We start from the raw sequence: 12330 nt of genomic DNA on the forward strand, positions 1-12330 counted from the left end.
TACCTCGTTTTCCTGAAGGTGACCCTGTTTCGGGCAGGCAGCATCAGGGCAGCTAATCGCCGTTTCCAGTCCTTCTTTGATCAACAGCTCAACGTACTGTTTCAGGCACTGATTAAAAAGACAAAACACGGAAGAGAGTCTAGAACATCTTTACTTCCTGAAAGCCAGAGGCATGCGATGCCTTAGGAACAGCGTAACTGACCACCCGCCAACCTTTCCTTCAGGGTGAAATGGGAAGATCTGAACGGGGCCATTCACGGGTGAGGACATCGCACACGTCAGTGGGAAAGATTCTGTGGCTCTTCTCAGGTCTGATTTGCTCGTGCTTTATAAAGCATGCCAGTCTCAGAAATAAAGCGTTTCACTGAAAAGCATATCCTTTTTTTTTTCCTTTTGGTGCCAGTCTTAAGGCTTGAACTCAGGGCCTCTTGCTCTTGTTTGGTGTTTTTCACTCAAGTTTGGCACTCTACCACCCCAAACACACCTCCACGACTAGGTTTTTTGCTGGTTAACTAACGGGAGATGAAAATCTCATCTCATGGGCTTTTCTGCCTGGGCTGGCTTTACACCGTGATTCTCAGAACTCAGCCTCTTAAGCAGCTAGGATTGCAGGCGTGGGACACACTAGCTCCTGATAACCATCAAATCGTAGAGAATGAGGAGGGGAGAAGAACGTCTTCCCTGGCTAAGCTCACTTCCACGGGAGACCAGAGGCCTGGCGAGGTCACGCCAGATCAACTCGTGATCAGAGTCCCGGGCCGATGGTGACATTCACAACCCTGGTGTGACATTATAGCACCATCAAAATACTGAACAATTCATCAAGGGAAACGCTCAAGCTGCACCCCTAAGCCATCCCCTCCCCCCCAAAATACAGACTCTCACTTCACATGAGGGGCTGAACCAGCCGCATTTCCTGCTGCTTCTGTGTACAACAGCTCTCTTAGTCGCTCTCCTCCACGAGTCTTATGTTTCTCATCTGCAACCCGGAACCATTTCATCTTCCTTACAGTGGAGCTGTACAATGAGCCAAAACCATATGCTTAGGAGGTAAAGAACAGCTTCATCGAGATGGGGAATTCTCTCCATTCCAGCAAAGCAGGGTATTTCATTCATCTAAGACTCCAAGCTAGGTATGGTGGTTCCAGCCTGTAATCCCAGCGGTCCCGGAGGCAGAGAAAGGGACGATCTTGGCTTTAGATCTATCCAGGCAGAGCGTTAGCCAGGCTTCCTCTTAAGCAAGAGCTGCGAGTGGTTGTGCGTTCCTGCCGTCCAACGCCGAGGGAGAGGCGAACCGGAGCTTGTTGGTCCAGGCCAGACCGGGAAAAAGTAAGATGCCCTTAGAAAAACAATGAATGCATAAAGGGCTGGGAGAGTGGTCCAAGTGGTAGACTGCCTGCCTAGCAAGCACAAGGTCCTGTGTTCAAAACCCCGATGGGGTTCAAGGTGGAAATTGCTTTAGAAAGTAGAAACCAAGGCCATCCTCCAAGAGCCATTTCCAAGGACTGAGAAGAGGCGTCAAGAGGCCTGGGCTCAGCCCAGCCGGGTGACCGTAGTGGCCTGGAAGGTAGATCAGTCCCCAATGCACCTAGGCGTGACCCAGCGTGGCGTATGACTGAGCCGGCGGGGGACAAGCCCAGGCCATCGGGGCATGAGATGGCAGAGCTGTCAGAGAGGGACAAAGTCACCATCACCAACATAAGGTTCTCCCCAGGTGAGAGAGGGCGCAGGACCAGGGAGGACAGGAGCGTCGCTGAGTCTCCATCAGGGCCCAGCCCCTCGCGGCAACATGGCTGATCTGTGACACGGTGAGGTGTCTGGGATTGGGGGGGGGGCGGGGAAGGGCTACGCTGTTCACAGCTGGCAGAGCAGCAGAATGTCCAGTTTGTGATCTGCGTAACAGGAGGAAGGAGATGTGGCCCTGGGCACTGCGAGTTTGCGGCTAGACAGGCTCAAGCAAACCTGGTCCTTCTGGAAGGTTCCCAGGGCAGGCGCTTGCTGCCTGTGGGCTGCTTGAAACGATTCCTAGAGCACAGAACCACCATAAATGGCTGATACCTCATCCCTCCGCCTCTGTGATGAGCTTGTTACAGGTACAAACCCTTCGCAACAAGATCATTATTTGACTTTCTCTAATTAAGTTTGTCTACATGGGGTCCCTGGAGGATAGTGGGATGTCTCAAAGCCATGGAACGCTGAAAACGGGCGATTTTGGACAGAGCCGTCTATAATGACAGGACAATGTTCTCCCGAAGAAGCAAAATACAACAATTAAAGCTGGTGGGAAGGCTACCCCCCAGGGAAGAGCGTAAACAGCCATTGTTCAAGAGCTTGCGTACCGCAAGCAGGAGTGAGTCATGTCTGGCTGACAGCTACTGCACAGGGCTTGTGGGCCCTGAGAACACAGCTCTGTGCAAGACACACAGTAACGACACCCATCTGTTTACTACACAGAGACCGACGAGGGCTTCGCGTTCCGACCCTGCCCCCAGCGAAACAGCAGGACTCTTCCCGTTACAGAGCGGGTCCTGACTCACAGGCCGTGTTTCCCAATCTAATAGCAAAAAGATGTCGTGAACGAAGTACAGAACAACAAGGAAACAGAGAAGCATCCGCTACACTAAATAGGCAACTCTCGAGTACAGCACCGGCAGCTTTCAGCATCCCAGGCTCTGGGTCAGTCGCTTTGTCTAGCTCGGCCCAATCGACAGGCACGGACACTGTACATGTGCCGGCACCACTGCGTTCTACTTGTGAGAAAAAAAAAAAAAAAAGAAAAAGAAAGGCAGTGATTAGGGAAGTTAAAGCCCAGTGCTTCAAGCCCTGCGCCCCTGACTCCAGGTTGGAAAGTCCGTGGGCTTTGGGTTTTAATTGCCTGCTGTCACTCCCGTTAGGGGGAGAACACAGGGTTGGTGTCCACCGAGATGCGTGGCACTGGTTCGTTGGCAGGCTGAGCTGAAACCCCTCTGCATGCCCAGCTAACGGTGATTTTCTTTTTTAACTTTTGAAGAACTCTTCTGTTGCGTGCGTGCGTGCGTGTGTGTGTGTGCGCGCGCGCGCGTGTGTGTGTGTGTGTGTGTGTGGCGTGTGTGTGTGTGTGTGTGTGTGTGTGTGTGTGTGTAGCGGTACATGCTTTTAATTTCAGCCCCTGAGAGACTGTTTGAGGCCGGCAAGGGCTACACAGCAAGACTCTACGTCAAACAAATCAAAAAAAGGAAAGAGGGCAAATAAGGGGGGACAGAAGGAGGAAGGGAAGGAGGGGATAGAGGGAAGGAGGGAGGGAGAAAAATCCCTCCTCTGTACATCAGGCAGCGTTGGAGCTGTCGTAGTGGGAGGGGGCGGGCTACCCAAGAGGGTGGGAGGACGGCCACGTTCAAAAGAGTCTGTGTGCACCTATAAAAATGGGACGTCTCGCACATGCCCCGTAGGGGCTGTCCACAGCCCATCCATTTAACTGGGTAGCAAGGAGGGTTTTCTGGGTAGGATCAGGGAAGGCTTAGGAGATGGGGGTTTGGCCAGAGGGACAAAGCAATTCCAAGAAAAGGCGCTTCCGCGGTGCGCAGGGAGGAGGAGGGGGAGGGGCCGCGAAGCCACAGAATGTTCCAGGCATCTCCTTTCCCACGGCGCCTTCCAGCCCTTTGAAACCCAATGAGGCGACACCGCTGCTGATGTGCAAGTATATACCTCCACCGCATCCCGAGTTCCCCGCCAACCAGAAGTGGGCCGCAGAGACGGACCCGCCCGCCTCGCCCACGCTGACAGCCGGTCTGAAGCGTGTCGGAGGCTCCTTGGATCCTACCGGCCTCTCATCGCCCTTTCCACAGGAGAGCTGCTCAGACACGGGGCCCCCTGGTGCCCCAGTGGCTTCGGCTGATCAGGAATCACAATCCACACACCTTCTACGCAGGCAAGTGCACACAAAAGCAGCCAGGCCCTCCACAGCCACGGGTAAGGAGCCAAGGCCTGAGACCACAGAGCTGGCTTGGACTCCCAGCTCACCGGCTTTACCAGCTGTGCCACGAAGACCAGGGCCTTCCTCTGTCAGCCTCTGCCCCCAGGGTGAGGGGCCAGTTGGATGGTTCTAGAGCTCAAGACCCTGCTCTCCGGAAGATCTCCAGGCAGCACCCAACATTCCCGGAGCAATCGATCAAGAACGGCTGATCTGTGGATGCTTCGCCTCTATCAGATGTGACATCCCTTGAATAGAAGAACCACTCATGGTTTCTCTAAAGGTCTTGTAGGCAGTGAGCAGCCATCAGTGAGGGATGACGGACAGGTGGGCAGATGGGCCCGGAGTACCAGACTCGGGGCAACCCATTGCTCCGCATCTCAGCGAAGGAGCCGGAGGCCTGAGCCAGCAGCGAGCCATCTATCCCCACACCGCCACTGCCAAGCGGCTGAGCTGTGGAGGCCCAGCCCTGGAGGCCGGCGAGGCCGAGCCCCTACCCCAACAGCCTTCACAGGGGCCGGCGACTGACCAGGGAGCCCCATGGCACACTCGCGGGGCAAGGAACCCAGCGCCGACCACCACAAGCTCCCGTGTCTCTTCTGACACGAATCGTCAGTCTCGAGGCTGCAGGACTGGTTTTACTCACAAGCCAGGAAGTCTAAACTAGGAAGAATGTTCCTGGAACTTGTGGGAATGAAAACAAAAACATACGGCTTACATATGCATGACTCTCCGCCCGGCCAACATGACGACCCTCTGTGTCCTACACAAGTGCGCCCTGTGCTCTCTGATACCACAGCTCTACCACTGGCCACGTGCCTGCCCCCGCTGGCCGCAGTTAGGTCGCCATTGTGGGGAGGGGTCTTTTCCCCGAGGCTTCCAGAATGTTCTCCCTCCGATGAACTCCAAGAAACGGAAACAGGAGAGTCTTGACGGGTGTTGTTGCTGTCTTGGTTTGCTTCGCCTTTTGTCTGCTTTGTTCATTCATCTGTCTTTGGGAGGGGAAGACGGGGACACAGAAAAGGTGGGACAAAGGGCGAACAAACACAGCAATGATACTCGCCAGACACGGTGTGGGAAATGAACCTTACCACTTGTGGGTGGGGACGGGAGGGGGACAAAATGGTTGAGAGAGAGGTGACGTGCAAAATAAATGTACGCGTTCCCTGACTTACGTAACTACAGCCCCTCTGAACGTCACCTGTACGACAACAATGAAATCTATTTTGTTCAATGGCAAGCGTCCTTGGCAGATACTATCCTGGGGGCAAGGCCTGGATTTTAGACCCCCCACGAAGGAGAGGCTCTATTGGGGGCTTATGGGGTCCCTCCGGCACAGGCTCCGCCCCCGCCCCCCACCCCCCACCCACTTCCTGAAGCTATTTAGGAAAAATCCCTGTGGCCACCAAAGCTCCACCGCGCAGTAGTCCACAATGGAGCGGGCCTCACCCTGTCAAGGCAGATACCACGTGTTATGGGAGCCCCGGCGCCCCGCGGGGAGCGTGGACACACCGTCAGCCCCCACTGCGGTAAGGCGAGCCCTGGTGATGTGTACAGCTGTCACCTCCCTGGGGACACGCGGGGCTATGGCCGCGGGTGCCCGGTGAAGGTGTGGACGTGACCAGCCATGGTGGGAATGCCTCCTTAAAGGACACAAGGTGGGGATGGGTGGGGTTGGGGTCTGCTTCTTGCCTGGGCTTTTGGCTGGACTTAGGGAGAGTCCCGAGCTCTCCGGCCTCCCGGGGGAAAGTTTCCTGGAGCTCGGGGCGGACACGGGCTGGGAGGATGGGAGCCCTCGGCCCACAGCCATGGAGGGCCCCCGGGAGCAGCACAGGGACGCAGGAGGAAGGACGCCGTCTACTCAAGGAAAAAGCCGTCCGCTCCGATGCCAAGTCTATCCAAGACAAAGGATCACGAGAAGGGAGGCAGAGGGCCGGGCCCCCCACCATTGTGGGGCCCCGGGGGGCACAGGAAACGCATCACGAGCAAGGGGCAGGCAGGGAAGCAGCCCGGCGTGCTAGGTAGTGGGAAAGGAGCCGCCGAGGACGCCAATCCTTGAACCTGTGCGTCGTGCTGCTGCAGAGAACTACGCAGGCCCCTTCTGCTTTCCAGAAAGGGCAGCGGGGTTGGGGGCTGACTGGGGAGGAGGGCCCCTGGGAAAGGGGTACACTGGACCCTCACCTTGGTGCTCCTACGGAAGCCACCGGAGCAGCCTTGGGTGTGGCCAGCAGGTTCCAGTGGTTGAATATGAAAGCACACGCAGTCACAAGAAGCCAAAATTAATATTTAACCTAACCAAGGATTTATCACAAAGTCTTTGCAGTGGAATGTCAGAAACCCACTGCAAAAAAGAGGGCGTGAACATACAGCACAGCAGACGGCTGAAGTACTGAGGCATCGATTTCAAGATGGTTAACCGTCTAGGTAGCTGCAGGTAAGGGAAAAAAAAAACAACACTCAAACAGATCAAACCTGGGTTGGCTTTGTCCAAAGGTGTGTGTGAGAGGTTGTGATGGGTAAACACAAGGGTATGTTCTCAGAACTGTCAATACTCAAGGATTAAGCAATAGGAGGGGAACTTCACAGATTTAGCCTTACCAGGGAGCCTCAGGAATTTCCAGGCAATGGAGGCTCAGTCCCCTCCAATGGTGAAACTAACAGATTTTGTTTTGTTTTTTGTGGGAGGGATAACTGTTTTTGCAGCTTTTTATTTTGTTTTTTTTATCTTGTGCTAGTCCTAGGGTTTAAGTTCAGAGCCTCAAGCTCTTGCTTGACTTCTATGCTTAAGGCGATTGCTCTACCACTTGGGTCACAGCTCCATTTTCAGGTTTTTGCTGGTTTATTGCAGATAAGAGTCTCATGGACTTTTCTGCCCATGCTGACTCTGAACCTCAAATCTCCGCCTCTTGAGTAGCTAGGATTACAGGAATCAGACCCCAGCACTCCGCTTCATCCGTTTTATCTGCTTGGTTCTTCAGCAACAAGGAGTTGAGAGACTGGCAAATGGGCCATTTGATATTGTGTCAATAGTGGGGCGAGATTCTACGTCCTTACTGCAATAGGTCCTGGAAAGCTTCCTGGTAAGGAATGAGGAAGCCAGTTTGGGGGTTGAACAGCCCTTAGCACAAGGAGAAAGTAGGGGACCCCAGCATGCTTCCTAGGTGGACAGGCGCTGGGCCTGGGGAACCTTCACCTTGACCCAGGAAGAGCAGAGGATGCCTCAGCTCAGTGCTAAGCGGGCAGGGGTGAGGGGTCAGCGCTTCCTAAGGACTGGGATCGGATAGGACACGGACTTCACAGCAGGAGCCCCTCGCCCGCTGGGTAGGAAACGATCTCATGTCTAACTTATGGCAGGCGAGCAACAAGGATGCAGAAGAACCATCGGGGTCTCTGGAGAGGACAGCAGCTGCTAAGCCGGTCCTGGGGCTCCAGGGTAGAAGGCGGCACTGGTGAGTGAGCAGTGGGAGGGTGGCACAAGTGACACGTCAGGGGCGTGTCCTCTCCTGCCTGCCGTGGGACCCGGGACCTTCCTGATGCTCAGGCCCTGGACACAGGCAGCTGTCCCTGCACAAGGCGTACCCAGGAGCTTTGCTGTCCTGCTAGTCCTGTATCCTGTGCTGTGAGGATAGGAACTGCTGCTTCTGGTGACCTGGTACTATTGTACTAGAGAGTAGCAAACACGGACAACAGGTTGGTAAGGGCTGTAAAGCACCCACAGGTTCTGAGGGAGCTCCTCTGTGAGGAGTGAAGTCATCACTGAAGAGGAAAGGCCCCCATCAAACTGCCCTCTCCCCCTCTCCACCTCCCCATGTTCTAGGAGAAAGGCTTGCGGAGTCGAGACACCACCCAGAGAACATTCCAGAGTGTGCAGTGGGCTCCCTCCTGCGGGATACAGAATTCTGCCAGGTCCACAGGATTTTAGAAGCAGGGAGGTGACACCGAAAGGCATTTGCACGCCAAAAGCACATCAGGAAATGTTTCTCCCCAACTCTGTCTAGCAACAAGCTAGTTTTAGAAGCACCAGAGGTAAAAAATGAAGAGCTCTGCTTGGGGCCGGTGAGTCTCGCCAGTCGAGAAGCAGAGGAGCCCGGGTGCCCTGGGAAGGCACACAGGTTGGGAAGGTGCTCTGGGCAGATACAGAAAGATGCCGCAGGCCCCTGAGCAGCAGGAAGTCAGATGTCAGTGCATTTTCAGCTCTGTCACATGCTCCGCACTTTGGGGGCTTTTTACCACCTGGAGAGTCAACGCTGGAGTGCTCCCTCCATCCTAATCCTAGGAGACCCCATCCCTTCACCTCGCACACCACAGAGAGGGGGTCTGTGCTTCTGGAGCGGGACACAGGGTGTCTGACCCAGGTTAGGCAGTTCAGGACTGCAAGAGGTGATTGTGACTGTCCACATGGCAGGAGACAAACACACAAACAAAAAAGAAGCATAGATCATCTTTCTTGTCCAGAATGGGAGGGGCTCAAAGAGGAACTTACATCCAACCAGATAGATCTGGGGCAGCGAACGAACCCCACTTAACAAATCAAAGCAAGGACACATCCCCTCAGAGGGAGGCGGGTAGGGACCAGCTATCTAGTGGGACCCGTGGAGACATCCGGTACTCCCCTCCCAGGGCGAAGGGAAGCCTGCTGTGCTGGGAATGCCTCCCAATTCCTTTCTCTACTTTTCTTCCTGGGCTTTCCTTCCACTCTCAAGTAAACTTAACTCCATTACCTTAAGACACTTTCCAGCCTTTTCATTCCTTATTTGGCAGAGAAAAGGAGCCCCACCCTTGCAGATAAAGGGAAGAGCCGGTCCTCACCTTCCCCCTGGAGACCCCAAGCAGGGCGGGTGAGGAGTCAGGCCTAGGCCCTGGACCTCTGAGCTACTGAGCTGTCTGGTTGGCTCCAAACTCTATGCACTGTTCTTACCTGTTGGCATTCTTCTGAACCAAGGAGCCATTCGCTCAAGAATATTTGGAAAAGTACTTCCTGCAACTGCCTTTCTCCAGGGCAGGTTGACCCCACATGGAAAGATGGACATTTCCTTTCCTCTAGACCTGACTTCTTATAACCCATAGAAGAGAGGGGAGAACAGGGCAGCGGCAGGCCCAGAGGGAATCCTGAATTCAGAGGGAGGAACACCTCTCTCTTACTTGCACTGAGCCGCACGGACCGCAGGCATACCACAATAACCTTCTTTAGATGGCATTATGTGTCAGCTATGGACAAACACAACATAGCCCTGTTCTACCAACATTCCCACAGTACAGGGTCTCGGCCACACACACTTCTACCAACTAGCAAATGAGTGTGAGCTTAGGCACCAGATGGCTAGAGTCAGGAAGCTTCCGGCAATGTGACATGGCTAAATGTGGTAAACTGAGGCCGTGGGAAGAGCCTAAGAATGGAGCTATGGGGCTGCCAAGGAAGCCGAGCCAGAAGAGCCCTGGGCCTCACTCGGCCTTGGTGTGGAAGAAGCTTCCACCCTCAGAGTGAGCGGCTGACTCCCCCCAAGAGGACACTCGGTGCTCCCCTCCCCTCAGGACTCGCCTGTCCTCCCGCCTGGTGGCCCAGGGACCTGGCCCCTCGATGCACGCCAGGTTATAGGCCATGGAACTGGCGTAGCCAGTGAGTGAACCCATTTCAATTACCCGGGAACACCTGAGGGCCCTAGAGCCAAAGAGGCTGACTGCACGCCTGGGAAGGAAAGTGTCTGCCACACAGGAGTCCCCTTAGCTCTTCGGCCCCTCCTCCACGTGGCAGGGTCACAGAGGAAGAGATCCACAGTCAGCCCCAGGCTCACCACCAGGAGGCCCACTGAGGCACACCGACAAGGCACAGTGCCTCGGGCTGGGGCCGTGCTGCTGCTCTCTGCCTTCTCTTCACGACTCAGGAGATCCTGGGGTGACAAGGCGGCAGCATGCCGCAGCGAGCAAATGCACTGAGCCCCCCAAAATGAACCTGGAGCACCTCCTTCAGGACCAGGGTCCGTGAGGACGCTAGCTAGCTCCTCTAGAACAATCTACCCCGACTCTTTTCTCCTTCTGTAAGTTCCAACTCAGGTAAAATGAGGAGGAAGCCAGCCCGCAGGGGAGCCTGGGACGGAGCCGCACGCGCCTCCTTCCCCGTGAACCCCTCTGCAGCGCCCAGCCACGCTCGGTGAGGCCCCCGCACGTCCCAAGCAGAGCTGGCATTTCAGGTGGGGAGGCCCGGCTCGCTAGCTCACGCGCGCCTCTCTAGTTCTGCCTCTCTTGTTCTCTGCGACAGTTTCCTTTGGAATTTGACTGTGATTCTGAGTCAGTATTGGTGTGTGTGTGTGTGTGTGTGTGTGTGTGTGTGTGTACATAATATACCCAGGGACTAGGGGTCTGGGCACTGCTCCTGAGCTTCTTTTTGCTCAAGGCTAGCACTCTACCACTTGAGCCACAGCGCCACTTCCGGCTTTTTCTGTGTCTGTGGGGCTGAGGAATCGAACCCAGGGCTTCATGCATGCTAAGCAAGCACTCTACCAGTAGTCCATATTCCCAGCCCAAGGCTGGCTTCCTTTTTCAGTCTGACTCAACACTTTCCCTTTCATCTATCCTACCAGAGGCCCCTGGTTTCTCCCCTGCCGGACCACAATGGGGTGATGTAAGGACCCCGTAAAAGGAGGGCTCTTGGCAGAAGGTGTCTTGGCACTGGCACATCTCCTGCCCGTTCTCCACCGGCCAACAAACAGGAGCCCCGGCCCCTTCCCACCGCAGCGAGCGACTGGGAGGGGAACAGTAGTCAACACTTGAATGGTTACTAACCAGTGTGCAAGCAAATGACAAAGGCCTGCCCTGCCCAGCTGCCTTTTGGGGGGGGGGGGCGCCTCAGTGGGAATGCAGTGCTGGCTTTCTCCTTTGGCATTCCTTGACTTAAATGTAGCTTTCGGATTGAATTAGGGTTGCTTATTTATTTATACTACAATTCTCCAGAAGCCACCAAAACAAAAACAACCCAATGAAAGCCTGGACACAAAGGCAGGAAGAACGGGATGTTTTAGGAAGAAAACATGCAGAGCTCTGGCAGCTGGTAGGTGGCTGGAGACATAGCAAATGTGCAGCCAGGCATCTGCAGGACAGAGGAAGAGCGACGAAGAGGGGGCGTCTGGACACGTTCCCCCCCCCCCCCCCAGGCCAGAAGGAAGGTCATTATTCATTGCATCTCCGTTCACCTTCCTCAGCTTCCTCTAGTGAAGCTAGAAGCCCTGCTCACTGTGCTCACTGGCTAGAGCTCTCCTCCTCCACTTCTCCATCTTGGGACAAGGTTCAGAGCAACCTCCTTCCTGCAGGCTGTAATGAGGTGCACTTCTTAGATGTCAGCTCCCACAGTGAGATCAATTTACTCCAGAGTTCAATTCCGGAGGCTTTATTGATTAGCTATTACGAGCGCCGCACTCAGTGAGGCATTCTAGGGGAGATGGAGAATGCGCCAGACAGTCTTCTTCCCTTCGGAAAGTCAGATCCCAGCATCCAGATGAAATGAAACCACGCGGACTTCAATGAAGCCTGGAAGGTCTGGGTTCCTTCTCTATGAAACAGAGATGATACATGTGCTGAGCTCCGAGCCCACAGCCCCGGGCTGGGGTAGCCTGAGTGGCATCGAGCCTGCCCAGGAAGGAACACGGAGAGGAAGGAAACCCACCCCGGGGCAGGAGGGCAGGAGGCGGCAAAGACGGAGGCAGGTCTAACTGCCACATCAGGAAAACCCACAGACCGCGCCAGCCCTGCGCATTGCAGCCGCACTCAGGCTCAGAGCCGATGCTGTGGTGTGCATAATGTCCACCAAGGTTTCCCCCTTCTCGGTGCTTTTAAAATTTATACCTGTTATTTTCTCCATTTTCAAATTTATTGAAACAGAAGTGACAAGATGATTGTGTATTTAAGGTGTATAATTTAGTAGTTTGTCTTTTGTTTTCTGTTTTGTTTCATTGTTGTTGTTGTTTTTTTTAAATGGGGCAAGTGGTTCTTGCTATATATCCCAGGCTGACCTTGAACTTGTGATCTTGCGGATCCAGAACTCGGTTGCCTGCCCCTCTCCGTAACTGAAAGCCTCTAATCTGCCACTATCATCTCCCAAAGCGCCTAGTTCTAGTCCATAGTCCATAGTCGTGTCACAGTCCTAGCCAAAGTCCTCATGAGTTGACTTCTTTTTTTTTTTTCCTATTCTAAAATCAAGACAAAGCGGCATTACAAGCAAACCATTTTCCTGTTTCCCTTACTCATTCTTCTTCTCCGTAAGAAGGCTTTTTATTTGTTTTCGGACATATAGAGATCCTGATCCCCCTAGAACCTCTCATATTCATCAGGACTCAGTCATTGCAAGGCCGGTGGTAGCTGACACCCGCAATCCTAGCTACTCAGGGGGC

General features: G+C 54.4%; 1 protein-coding gene across 4 annotated transcripts in view; it reads right to left on the bottom strand.

The window, feature by feature from the left end:
* Window positions 1-12330, bottom strand: part of Rnf144a (ring finger protein 144A) — a 99846-nt gene that overhangs the window by 16488 nt on the left and 71028 nt on the right. For all 4 annotated transcript variants that reach the window (XM_048353462.1, XM_048353461.1, XM_048353465.1 and 1 more), the window contains one exon: window positions 4-108. In XM_048353462.1, coding sequence (XP_048209419.1) covers window positions 4-108 — 105 coding nt within the window. The remainder of the gene's footprint in view (window positions 1-3; window positions 109-12330) is intronic.

This window comes from Perognathus longimembris, chromosome 8 (genome assembly GCF_023159225.1).
Source record: "Perognathus longimembris pacificus isolate PPM17 chromosome 8, ASM2315922v1, whole genome shotgun sequence".
NCBI classification, from domain to species: Eukaryota; Metazoa; Chordata; class Mammalia; order Rodentia; family Heteromyidae; genus Perognathus; species Perognathus longimembris.